This window comes from Artibeus jamaicensis, unplaced genomic scaffold, assembly GCF_021234435.1.
Source record: "Artibeus jamaicensis isolate MK-2021 breed Jamaican fruit bat unplaced genomic scaffold, CSHL_Jam_final contig_464, whole genome shotgun sequence".
Classification (NCBI taxonomy): Eukaryota; Metazoa; Chordata; class Mammalia; order Chiroptera; family Phyllostomidae; genus Artibeus; species Artibeus jamaicensis.
The window spans coordinates 5,874,142-5,886,610 of NW_026521842.1; the positions used below are offsets into that span (position 1 = coordinate 5,874,142).

Consider the following 12,469-nt stretch of genomic DNA (forward strand, 5'->3'; position numbering starts at 1 on the left):
TGCTAAACCTCCCAAGGATGGACTGTAACCAGTTCAACCACTTTTCCCCTTGATCTGCAACATACTTCTCTTTGAAGTAATTAGCAACATTCTTTCCTTTGTTATCCATAAAAGGTAATCACCTGCAGTGAACCTGTGCATAGTAAATGAGGACCATCCTCAATGTAATGCTCCCAGAAAAACAATAAAAGCCTCTCCAGGCAGGGGTCAGGGCCCCCTCTCTCACTTAGAGAGAGGCCGTGCTGTCCCTCTTCTCCACAGGACTTGTTCGTCTGTGTGAATTTGTAGTCCGTGTGAACTTGTTCATTGCAGCCACAACACACGGACCCCGCGGGCCAGAGTCCACATCAACTTCAACAGCCAAGCTCCCTGTTCTCACCCAGCAGATGGTGCTGGCCTTTTTTGCGCTCCCACAGTGGCTGCAAGCCCTTGAGTGTCTAGGTGTCCCTCACAATATAGCCCACTCCCATGGTGCCTTAGTCAATGCGCCCAAGAGGCTGCCCCTACTCCTGGCTGCCGTATACTCCCGTCACTCCTGGGTGGGCTTGAAGTCCCGTGCTGTGCTCTGCACCTCCTGACAACTCCCTGACTCAGTTTCCCCTCTCGTTTCAGCTAGCAGGTATGGCTTTCTGGCTACAACTCTGCAGGGTTCACCCTCCTGAGCCTTAGGAAATTCACCGCACCCCTTCTCCATGGATGCAGAGAAAGAACACAGCCTGCCTGCCCCCTGTGGGAGCTGCTAGCCCAGTGCAGGTACAGAGCCAAGGGCGGGAAATGAAGCTTGGGGTGGGCTGTTTACACTTACCTGAGCTGCAATGGAGAAGGCACAATCACCGCCCTGCCCCCCCAGCCCACCGCCAACCTGGCCTTATCTCCTGGCCTTCCATCCTTTTCCAGGTCATCAATGCAAACGAGGAGGAGACAGGGCTGCAGGTGGAGACCTCTCTCCAGGACACGCAGGGAGTCCCTGCACTCCTAATGGTTCCACTGCCCAGCCAACGGCTTCAGGCCTGGACAGGCGTTCTCATACCAGACACCGCCCGATTCCTCAGTCCAGGTCACATGCATGAACCTGCCCTTCCCTTTCCCGTCTCAAAACCCTGCTACAGCAGGGAACGAGACTCTCAGGTATGAACACTTGTCCAAGGACCCCAGAGGACCTGGCCTGCCTGCTGCTCCCTGTCCAGGACTCTGTCCCAGGACCGTGCCAGTTCTGGGAAAGGGTCTCACCCTCCAAACCGGACACCAGACACAGGAGGACAGGGCCATTCATGGAGCTGCTCCACTTACTTCACAGTTTACCTCAGCTCCCTCTCGGAGCCCCAAGCAAAGCCCACCCAGAGTCAGGCCCACCCAACGCTTATCACAAATCCAGGCACCCTTGGGTGTGGATGCCCCAGAGAGAATCTGGAATCAAAGCCTGGACCCCCACAGGCCACCCACACCTGCTGACCTTCTTAGTGTAGCCCATGGCCTTCAAGACAGAATGATTCAAGGTCTCCAGGGAGGCCAAGACATCCTCATAGTCCCCCATGTGGTCCACAAAGTAATCTGGGGGAAAAGGAAGCAAAGGTCAGGTGTCATAGGAGGATCCCGCCCCTCCCCTCCCCCCACACCTCTCGGTCCTTGCAGAGCCTAGCTGGGTACCTACCACACAGCTCCTTGGTGTCCACGTGGCTGCACAGAGAACAAAGGAGAGGGGGACTCAGAAGCTGTTCTGTCCCACCCCCTGCCCTCCCTCTGCAGCACACACAGCCCGTGCAGCTGGTGTAACACCCACACGCCTTCTCCCTTCATTCCATTCTGGCACCGTGAGCGCCACTTTATAGGTGAGGGTGCAGCAGGTAAATGGTCCCACCCGCTCCAAAGGACGGAGCAGGGATCCACGTCCGCACCTCTGTCCATCTGACACCCTCCCACACCACCCGCCCCACTGGTTTTCTCTCCCAAAGTCTGCTGACCACATTATGAGCAGCTGGGACCAAGGGATGAGGCTGAGGCAGGGCCCAGGAAAGGGAGGGGAAAGGGATGTGGGGCATGGCCACTGGAGGCCAGGCCAAAACAAAACCCTCCAGTGACTTGCTGCCCCTGGGCATTCTGCCTCTGGATCTCACCCTAGCCCCGGGCTCTGCATCCCCTGACAGGGAGAGGGTCCTGTGCTTCCTCAGAAGAGGCTGAGCCAAAAGCCAGCTCTGCCCTTGAAGGTGCACATGGCAAAGTGGGCTCAGGACTGAGATGCGACTGTTGTGTGTGCTTGGTGGGTGCCTAGGGTCCCCGAGTGTCTGTGTAGGATCCAAACCTTCATTTTCTGGGTCCTAGTGTCCTCACTGAGAGAGAAAGGCCTGGCCTGCAACAGTGAGCTCTGCACCACCCAGGTTCAACCAGGTGCCTCTGGGAAAAGGCTCCTGCGGCCAATTAACCGGTTTGGAGGCTTTGCAAGCTGTCTTGGAGGTTCCCCTCATTTGCATGTCATAGTCAAAGTTCTGACAAATGTTGCAGAAAGGAAGCTTGTTTAATTGTGTTTTAACTAGCATTTCACCAATCACTCTGATCCGTGTGCGCTGTTATGGATGGAAAGCCTATTTAGCATCCCAGGAGCGCGTCTTTACAGTTGCGATGGGGGAGTGCTGCAGGAAGTATTCCTAAAGGTCTCAGGGTTTTGACCTTCTACGCGTTGGTGAGCCCTCCCCACCCCCACCCGCATGCTGCTCTAAATTCTCAAACCAGCACCTCTTTCTCACCCCCCTCATCTGGCCCACCACAAAAGGCACCAAATAAGAATGAATAACCAATGGGCACCAGCCCTTTCAAAGCTTCGCAGGAGCTGCGGGAGTCTCTCAGAAACCTCTAGATACAAAGCCTTTGGTCGCTGCAGCCAGCAGGAGGAAGCTCCTTCTTTTAAGTGGCCTTCCCTGGATCACCAGGCCTGCTCCATCTGTCCCACCCTGGTCCCCAGCCCCCGTCGCCCAGGACTCTGTCAGCCCCAACCTCTGGCCCAGGCCACCACTGTGCTGGGGCCCTTGCCTACAGGCCTGGTGGCAGCTCCTTGTTCGAGCCCTCTGTAGCCTGTGTCAGGGGACCCCAACCTATCACATCTGCCCCAAGCACCCTCCCAGGAACCGTGGTCGTCTTCCTGAGAGGGGGCCTGAGGAAGGTGACCAGGTATCTATCCGGTGGAGAAGGGGGCCCATCCTGCTTGGGTAACCCCAAGGAAATTACAGTGTGTGATTGTTAAATCACTCTGCTGTACACCTGAACCCAGTACAAAGTAATACAGAAAGTAAACTAATGTAAAGAAAAAAGTAAGGATTAGCACTGAGATAAGATTTGATTTCAGATGGAGTCTCCTGAGACCAAAATGACAGCATTAGAGCTGGGTCAGAGCTGGGCGGAGTTAGCAGAAGGGTGGCATGACGGCCAGCTTCCCGCTCCATCATCCTGTGTACCTTCTGCAGAATCTAGGGTCTCTGCTCGGCCACGTGTACTCAGAAAAGACCAATTTGCCAACTTGGTAGCAACCAGCCCCCTCCTCAAACCACCCCAGCAGTGGGGGGGGGGGGGCTCTGACTTCTGGATTAATGAGTTGGGGGACTGCAGGGCCCCTGCACCTCCAGAATGGTGGACCGTGGAGACTGGCCCCTGGGGGAGAAGGAAGGTCCCTCCTAGACCCACTGGGCGCCCCGCTCTAGCAACCAGGGCTCAGCTCACTTGGTGTCATCCGAGTCAATGGTGTGGAAGAGGTCCTCCAGCTCTGTCTCGTCAAGGACGCCGTCTGCAAAGAAGAGCTGGAATTCTTCCAAGGACAACTTCCCATCATCTGCAAAGGAGGAAGGAAGGACGGAGAGCGCCTGGTGTCTGAGCCGTAGGATATCCCCAAACCCAGACAACTCCCGAACTACGTAACAGATAAATCCCAAACCCTTGCAGCTAATCCCTGCCTGCAGGCTAATCCCCAAATTAACCAGTAAACTCCGGCTCACAGATTTAGTGACTCATTCAGCAAATTCCCAAACCAACAGACCAACACCTACTTAGAGATAATCCTCAAGCCAACAAACAAGTAGCTAGCCTGCCAGGGGCGCACTCTGCACGAATTCAGCACTCTTCCCTCATGTGATCCACCTGATCGCCCTGGGGCAGGCACTGTTTATGGCAGCACCACACCTGTAACAGGTACGTCCAAAGCTGGGAAGTCTGATGATCCCTCTCTCTCTCTTCCAAGTACCCAGATGATCTCCCCAACACTAGCACCCACGTCCTGATTTGGGGAGAGGGACCTACCTGGTAAACTTCAGACCCAAGCCTTTTCGTGGTCTGAGGTGTAACGGTTGTCATGATTGGCAACAGATGCAACCATCAAGATGCCAAACCACGAGGAAAGGCGGTGCCGGGCCTGGGCCCAGTGCTGGACCGCCCTCCTCGGGCTGGGGGCTGTGGTTCCGCAATGGGGAGGGGTGGGGCTCTGTAAGAGGTCACTGCCGCTCATGCGTGCCACCTGCCCTTCCCGCATTCCCCTCCCCCATCTCACCTCTTCCCCTTCCACCTGCAGTCACCCCGGCACAACCCCAGAAGCTCTCACGGTTGGGGGTGGAAAGGCCACTGAGGGAGGGGCTCACAGCAGAACCCCAAGGCCTCCAGGAGAAACAGTCCTCAAGTTTCCACCCTTGGCTCCTCCCACCTGAGCACAGCTGTGGACCAGCCTTGGGCGAGCTGATCTCTAGCCCCCTGCAGCCATCACCCCTTCCTCCAGGATGGGCCCTGCTCCTTAAAGGAGCCGTGTCTGTGGGAGGCAGTGGAGGTCAGGGAGAATGGCAAGCCCAAGGCACTGCACTGCCCAGCCCCTCTATGAAGACCCCCTTCCATAACTTCCAGCTAGGCTGCAATTGAAGCCCCAGCAAGCCCACAAGGCACCTCTGTATGGATTAGAAGGAGGTGCCCTTTTCTGATTGGGGGTGGGGGACGGGTTGGGGGCTGGAGTGCAGGCTGAACCTGGGGCCCTCAAACCCTCAGGGAGATGCCCTGAGCAGGCACAGCCTGCCCCACTGTACCTGGCAGACCTCCTTGAGCCCAGATTCTTGAGCTAGCTCCTTCTCACATTTTAAAGGTTCTGGAGCTTCTACCTCTGCTCCCAGCAGCTCTGTGTGGGCTTGGAGTAGGGCAGAAGGACAAGTTCAGGGCACAGAGACCCTCACCCTGTGGAGACTTCCCTCTACCTGTCACCAGTATTGGGCCTGGGGACGTGGCCCCAGGACACCTTCGCTCTCGAAGTTCAGGTTTCAATGACACAGAAGGAGGAGTTTGTAACTTCCAAATGCCAAGAGCCCCCCACCCCAATACACCCACATAGAAGATCCAGAAACCTACCGTGAATAGTATGAGATACTTGTGAAAAACAACAACTCTAAGCTGTGGCTCTTTGTAGTCTGGGCAGGAGGAGACTTTCCAAGTTCCCTTTGGCAAGATTGGTGATGAAAACCAGGAACCACAGTGTAGAATCAGGGCGGACACATGGGGCTCTTACTGTGTGTTCACTCATTTAGGCTTCAGCGCACCCCATGGCATGGGAGCACTACCCCCCCCAGTTTTACAGAGCCCTAAACCAAGGCAGGGCAGTTAGGCGACTTGCGCAGGCCCTACAGCTGGAGTCAGCCCAGGCCTTCCGGCTCCGGAGTCCACGCTCTCAACCCAACATGGTGCAGGGTCCTGTGGGGAGACCTCCAGCCCCAGGGCCCCATGGGAGTCTGAAGCCAAGTCCGGGCACATGTGCTACGACTGATTACTCGTGTCTGCCCGGGCTTGGCTGGGAGTCTCCCTGCCCCCACCCGCATCCGCCTGCCTCTCGGTACCCCTGTCCAGTCTGCAGTCAGGAGGGCAGCCAGGAGGGGCTGCCAGGCCTCCAGAGCACAAAGCCTTTCCCGCTGACATTTACCATGAATGTCCCACCACAGTCCTAATGAACCCAGACCAGCTAATGAAGGAAGAGACCTCTTCTGCCCAATCAGGCCCCTGCCCAATCAGGCCAGCAGGCCCGGCACCTCCACCCCAGTGGGCCACTTGCAGGTGTCTTCCCTAATTAGCGTGAGCTCAGCCTCTTCTGACAGTGACCTTTCAAACGCCAGGAGTCTGTATCCCTGGAGAGAAATGCAGTCTCTGGAGAAGTCTGGGTTCAGAGAGGGTGGCCAGAGGCCGCTCGTGCCCCTGTAACCAACCCTGCAGGTCTATGATCTTCCCACCCTCCGCCCAGGGCCCAGCTTGAGACCACACTCCTGTCTTCCTCTCGCCCCCCCCCATCTTACACTCCCAAGGACGCTGGGGAGGGCAGCAAATGTTTGTGCTCAGTAAGTGTGTGCACATGTCTCTGTGTGTCTCCACCTGTGTTACCCACTCTTACCCGTGTGCGGGCACTACCTCCAGCCCCTGCCCACACGACGTTTTCAATCAAACCCTGCTGGGCTGCACCGGAAGTCTGGCCCTCCCCAGCTGAGGGGCTCAGTGGTTCCCCACAGGAGGCCAGGGCTCCATTCTCCACCCCCACGACAGCCCTCTGAGCTGTGTACCAGTTTCAGTACCCCCACTTACAGATGGGGAAACTGAGGCCTGAGAGTTTGGTGACTGGCCTGAAGTCATAAAGCTGGGAAGCGGCTGAGGGAGGGCTTTGACCCAGGCAGCCTCTGTGACAGAGGGGGGCCCGCCTCTCTCCCACGGGCTCCGTATCCCACACACATGTTAACCCCGGTGACAACCCAGTGGCCACTCAGGGCAACTGGGAAGACTTGAGACCCCACGAGGAGTGGGCTGGGCCTTGGTGGGGGCTGCAGGAATGAAACTGAGGGCCCCGAAGCTATGCTCAGGGCAGAGCCGTTGCCTCTGACTGGGAACAAGTAATGAAGCCGAAAGCCCACTGGTGCCTGAGTGGAGACCAGGGTGCTGCCCCCCATGCACTCACACACACAAACACACGCAGCCCCCCATCCACCTGGGTGCATATGCTCCTGGCAGCATGTATGGAAACCACAGCCAGACACACTGCTGCGCCCCAGGGCCACACTCGAATCCATGAATAAACTCATCACCTAAATCTACAGGCATTTACTGAGCACCTACTGTGTGCTGTGTGAGGCCCACGATGGGGACAAGTCCCTTCACCTCCTTATCTATCTAATCTTGATGCCACCACCATTTCTGACGCCACCACCATTACTTGAGCCCCAGTGAAGCTCCCCCGTCCCTTTCCTTTCTCCTTGCTCCATATGGAATTGCTCTGATGGACCTTCGTCCCAAGAGGCCTGGGAGGGGCCGATACTCCCAGGGATGGGGGGCAAGAGATGGAGACCCCTGGGCACGGCCTTCCAGCCCGGGCCTGCGCATCACCTCCCACCCCCAGGCCTCGTGTTCACCAACGCCACGGGTGGTGGGGGGCAGGTCAACAGTAACTCCCAGGGACAGGGAGGGAGGGAGCGCTGGGACCCAGGCTGGAGCAGGAGAGAGACTGGGACCTGACGCTTTGGGGGACCTGAGGACCCTGAGGGGCAGGCGCCATCTGTTCCCCACTTTCTTCCCAGCACAAACCTCAACCAACATTCAATCAGCTTTTTTTTTTTCAATAAATAAGCAAATAAACACTGAGCCCTGCTTAATTCTCCCTAAAAAACGTCTATCCTCGTATCTCCTGTATTTTCCCAACAGCCTAGGGAAGGAAGTAGACAGGTGCTGCCACCCCACTTTACAGATGGGGAAACTGAGGCCTGGAGAGGGAATGTGCCTCGGTTAGAGCCGTGTAGAGTCCTTACGGGCCCGAGAATATTGGCTACAGTGTGTACAGGAAGTCGTACAGCTTTGTCACACCTGCGGAGCTCGGGCAGGCCTTGGTAAGCTCGGCTATCCTTGTGCGGGGCCGGCTCGAGGCTTGTCGGCGTGCACACTGCTTTTCCCAGCAGTCGGAAGTGGGGCGTCGTGTCCTCTCTGGCAGGACGATGCACTGCTCATGTTGTTAGGGAGGCTGCGTGATGTGTGGAGACGGGCCGGCGTCTGCCACAGCGCCTCGCCTGCCTTCACAAGCTGGGCTACCCTGGGCAAGTCTCATAACCTCTCGGCCAGTACGGAGCTGACAGGGCAGAGGACACAGCACTGACTGCATCAGGCTGCTGTGAGGAGGGAAGTGTGCTGGGGCCTGTGAGGGGCCTCCCGTGAGGCTGGGGGCTTCCTTAAGTGGTGGTTTCTAGGTCTCCGCCTGGGCCACCCTGGTGCAGCCCAGCTGCATAAGGGCTGATGCACCGAGCGTTTACCACGGCCATCATGGCATCACAGACATTAACCCACAGAACCCTCCTGGCATCCCTGCTCTGCAGGAACTATGGGAGTCCCACTGTACAGGGGGGAAACTGAGGCACAGAGCGGAACCAGGATTTGGCCTTCAGACTCCAGAGACCTGCACTCTTCGCCTTTAGGTTCAAGGTTGTCCAGTCCCCACCCATGAACCTTTGCCCTGAAAAAGAGCAGGTCCTCATTCAGGGGCCAGCCTGGGAGGGAAACTCACCATTTTTGTCCGCACGGCGGAAAATCTGCAGAGAAGAGAGGGTGATTGAGTCAGCCCAGGGCCAGGGGCGCAGGCGGCCTCCAGCAGCTCCTGACCTGACAGATATCCCACTCCTCCCCAACTGGCTTAGGAAGTGGAGCCCCCACTTTCTCCCTCCCCAGGAGGAGCCCCCACTGGCTGGGATCCTAGGTGGGGCAGGGGAAGGATGCTGCAGGCAGAGGCCCCTCCCAACCACCCTAGCGGAAGCAGCCGCCCACCCTTCCTTCTGCGCTGCCAGCCTGCCCACAGCCACACTGACAGACACACGCACACGCATGTGGAGACTCTTGCTCATGCTGTCCACATGCTTGGGGGTGCACTCCCAGACCCACCGGTCCACATGGCTCCACCCCTGTTGCATGCTCAGTCGGACCCTCAGAATTTGTGTCCCATGGACGCAGCCACAGGCTTTACCTCCTCACTCCCCTGCTAGCAACCCTTGGGGCCCCACTTTTCTTCAGGGAGGCTGGGGTAAACCTGACCAGGGCGTCTGCTAAGGGAACCCTGAGGCTTGGCACCTGGACCAGCCACGGCAGGATGGGGTTTTTCTGGGTGGGTAAGTGCACTGGGAGCTCAGAAACCCAGTTGCTATGTCAGGCAGGAATGGGGAGGGATGGCCCATGCCCCCACCCCCAACCACAGCTTGATCTTGGAGACCAGACTACTCTTCCTGGTATCTTGGGACCAGGTAAACCATGATGGAGGGAGGAGGAGGAGGAGGCACAGGCCCCTCTGGCCATCCCAACTTTGGTCCTTCCCTGGGATAAAGGACAGTTGCCCCCCACCCTTCCAAGTGGTGGGGCAGGCATCCATTACCAGGCACCTGGGGCTGTGACAAACTGAAGCAGCAGCTCAGGAGGGCTTCTCAGACATAACCCCCCTTCCTTAGTTGAACCTGATTCCAGGGTTCACTGGGCAGGAGCCTCCGTGGCTGGGGCAGAAAGGGGAGCAGATATCAGAGCACCCCAGACCCTCCTCAAAGCTTCAACCTGAGCACCCCACACCTGTGCTCCAGGTGACAAGGTTCCTCGAGGCTGGGGTCTCACCCTCAGGTACCTGCTCTGGGGCCTGGGTGTTAAGTGAATGACACGTCACATGATGTGGCTCTGGGAGGCTGCATGAACCCTGAGCCCCTACCTCTGCTTATCACCCCAATTTACAGATGAGCAAAGGGAGGCTCAGAGCCCTCACTTGGCACTCTGGGACTGGGAGCCCCACTCCTGTACCGTTAGAGGAGAGAACCAAGAGTCTGGACTGGCTTCCCTGCACGGGTGGGCCCAGGACTTTCAGCTGGGAACTCTGCTAGGGTCTTGGGAGGGAGGGTCCCCTGTGTGTCCAGCTGTGCATGTGTGTGTGGGGGGCATGAGACGCAAGCACTCCCAGCAAAGCTCCACCTGCCCTGCCCTGCCCAGACCTCTCTGCTCTGAGCCAGCTGTGGGTTCCAGGAAAGAAGAGAGAAAATCCACACTCCCCCACACTCACAGGGATGTGCAGAACACACACACACACACACACCCCAGACACCCACCACGCACAGGTGAAACACTCCTATCCCCGGGGCCACCCACCAGGCAGGACCCTCACTGGGATTTGCACGTCCCATTGCCCTGCAGTCCGTCTGTCACTGGTGGCATGGGGTGGGCAGGAGGAAGCCCCTCCATCTTCCCCTAACCGTCCGCAGGGCAAGGCCCCCATCCCTTGCCTCCCACCCTGCAGGGTCTCCCTCCCACTGAGGAGGGGGAGGCTTGCCAGAGGTGGACAGTCTGGGTTCCAGAGAGGATGGGGGTGGTGAGTAGGGATGGAGGGTGGGGTGGGGGAGGGAATGGTGAGCAGAGGAGACTCAGAGTGGGTGGGGGTGATGATGGGGGAGCTAGGGGTCCAGACTCAGGGCCCATGGAGGTGGTTCAGGCAAAGCCAGAGGGTGGGAGGCAGGCTTCGCTCTCAAACAGAGCGTGGTAGGGGGAAAGGGTCTTTGATGGAGGATGAGAATACAAGGGCTCAGGAGGAGAAAGGTGGTCTTAGGAAAGTAGCAACTCAAGCAGGGACCCAGGATGGAAAGGAGGAGGGGGCTGGGGGCGTCGGGGGCTCCCGTCCTGGGAAAGAGCGAAGGTAGAGCTTGATGTGCAGGACTGGAAAAACACGGGAATTTGGCCAGGACAAAAAAGTAAGGGGGCGGTGGCCGGGTCAAGGGGGCTCCAGGATCCCGGCTCCGTGAGATGGAAATCCCGAGAAGCTGAGGGAGGGGACGGGAGGAGGGGGTTTGTTCGGGTCAAGAGATGAGAGTGGACGGGGACCGGGACGGATTGGAACGTGGAAGGGCTCGGGGCTCTCGCTCTGGGATGAGTGCGGGTCCTGCTCCAAGCTGCCGAGGGGGATGGGCCAGGGGTCCCCTGCTCAGGGAGGAGGGGGCTTCGTGGGTCCAGGCGAGGACCAAGGAGGACAGCGTGGGGGTGGGTCTTCCCATGGGAGGAGGTATCTTGGGGTCCCGGCCCGAGCGTACTCACGTCCAGGATGACAGCGGTGCCCCCACGCAGCGAGGCGGGGCCCGGGCAGGGGCCGGGGTCTATGGCGGGGGCGTCAGGGGCGGCGGGGACCAACGGCACCCGGGGCTCGCCCATCCTGGCGCCCACCCAGCGCAGCAGCCCGCCTAGCGCCCGGCCCTGCTGCGGCGGCTCCCGCAGCAGCCTGTGCGCGCCGGCCCTGCACAGGCGCGCCGCCCGCTCGCACATCGCGCCGCGCCCGCCGCCGCCCGGAAGCCCGCCGACCCCCGCCCGCCAGCCCGCGGCCCGCCCCCGCGCGACCCCTCCCCGGCGCTGCCGCGGGCGCCGCCCCGCCCTCCCTTCCTCTGCCCCCACGGCCGCGGCCACCGCGGGGACGGGCCGGCGCCGGGGGACCAGGCGGGGAGGGGTGTGCGCTCCGCCCGGACCCCGAGCCACGTGCCTGGTCTCCACCGCCCCACCTCCCTAGGCGACCGCGCGCGGCCGCTGAGGGCTGCCCGCGGGGGTGCTGATCTGGGGGTTGAACCTGGATTCAGCCTGGGAGGGGGCTGCCCAGTAGGCGCTGGGTTGGTGGGGGTCTGGCTGCGCGAGGGCGGAGGCGCCCCTGGGAGTTTTCCCCTTCCCCTGAAAGTCTCCCACTCCCCCTCACCAAGGTCCCCCCGCCACCCCGCCCGTGGCGCCACCGCTAGGGCCGGAGCGCGGTGTCCAGCGAGTACGGAGCGCCCTCTGCCGAGGACGGAGTGCCCCAGCTCCAGGCAGCGGTGCCCACTCCAGGGGCTTCCACCGCCGCTCCCGCGGGCACCCATCCTTCCCTCCTACGGGTGTGAGGCCCCCTCAGACCTCCCCTCCCAGAACCGACTTCCACCCCCGACCACCCTCTTTTCCTCACACTTCAGCGGATGCGATAAGGAGCAAAGCTAGGTGCTAGGCCCTGGGTCCCAATAATGGGCAAAAGGGATACTTCGCCTCCTGGAGCTTACGTTCGAGTGAGCAGAGCCAGAAACTCAGATTCCACGAATGAATAAATCTTTAAAACGGAACTGCTATGAAGAGGTGGCACCTTGGGCCATGAGCGGGGAACTTGCTCTGATGCCGGTGGAGGGGTTTGGATCAGAAGGAGCTTCCTTGAGCAAGTGATTCTTATGCTGAGAGAGTGGAAAGAGCAGGAAGGTTTAAAGAAAGGAGGGGAAATGGGCGTGAGGCTGCTGTGCAAAGGCCCTGGGCCGGTGAAGGAAGCAGGGTGATCCTGAGGGTTGAAAGGCAAAATGTGCTTCAAGGGAGAGTGGGAGGGGCCTTGGCAAGCCTCCCTAGCACTCCGTTCCTCGGACCCTCCCTTCACTTCTCTGGTGCTGCCTTACCTGCCACCCCCGGGGCACTGTCCCTTGTCTCCCAACCC

General features: G+C 59.4%; 1 protein-coding gene across 11 annotated transcripts in view; it reads right to left on the reverse strand.

The window, feature by feature from the left end:
- Nucleotides 1-11,684, reverse strand: part of NECAB2 (N-terminal EF-hand calcium binding protein 2) — a 30,886-nt gene extending 19,202 nt beyond the window's left edge. For all 11 annotated transcript variants that reach the window (XR_005082072.2, XR_005082073.2, XR_005082074.2 and 8 more), the window contains exons 1-5: nucleotides 11,080-11,684; nucleotides 8,537-8,561; nucleotides 3,709-3,817; nucleotides 1,652-1,677; nucleotides 1,454-1,551 (exon numbers count right to left, since the gene is read on the reverse strand). Coding sequence is in view for 5 of the 11 variants with exons in the window: in XM_037142443.2 (XP_036998338.2) it covers nucleotides 1,454-1,551; nucleotides 1,652-1,677; nucleotides 3,709-3,817; nucleotides 8,537-8,561; nucleotides 11,080-11,304 (483 nt within the window). In the remaining 6 variants the exon portion in view is untranslated. The remainder of the gene's footprint in view (nucleotides 1-1,453; nucleotides 1,552-1,651; nucleotides 1,678-3,708; nucleotides 3,818-8,536; nucleotides 8,562-11,079) is intronic.
- Nucleotides 11,685-12,469: the final 785 nt, after the last annotated feature.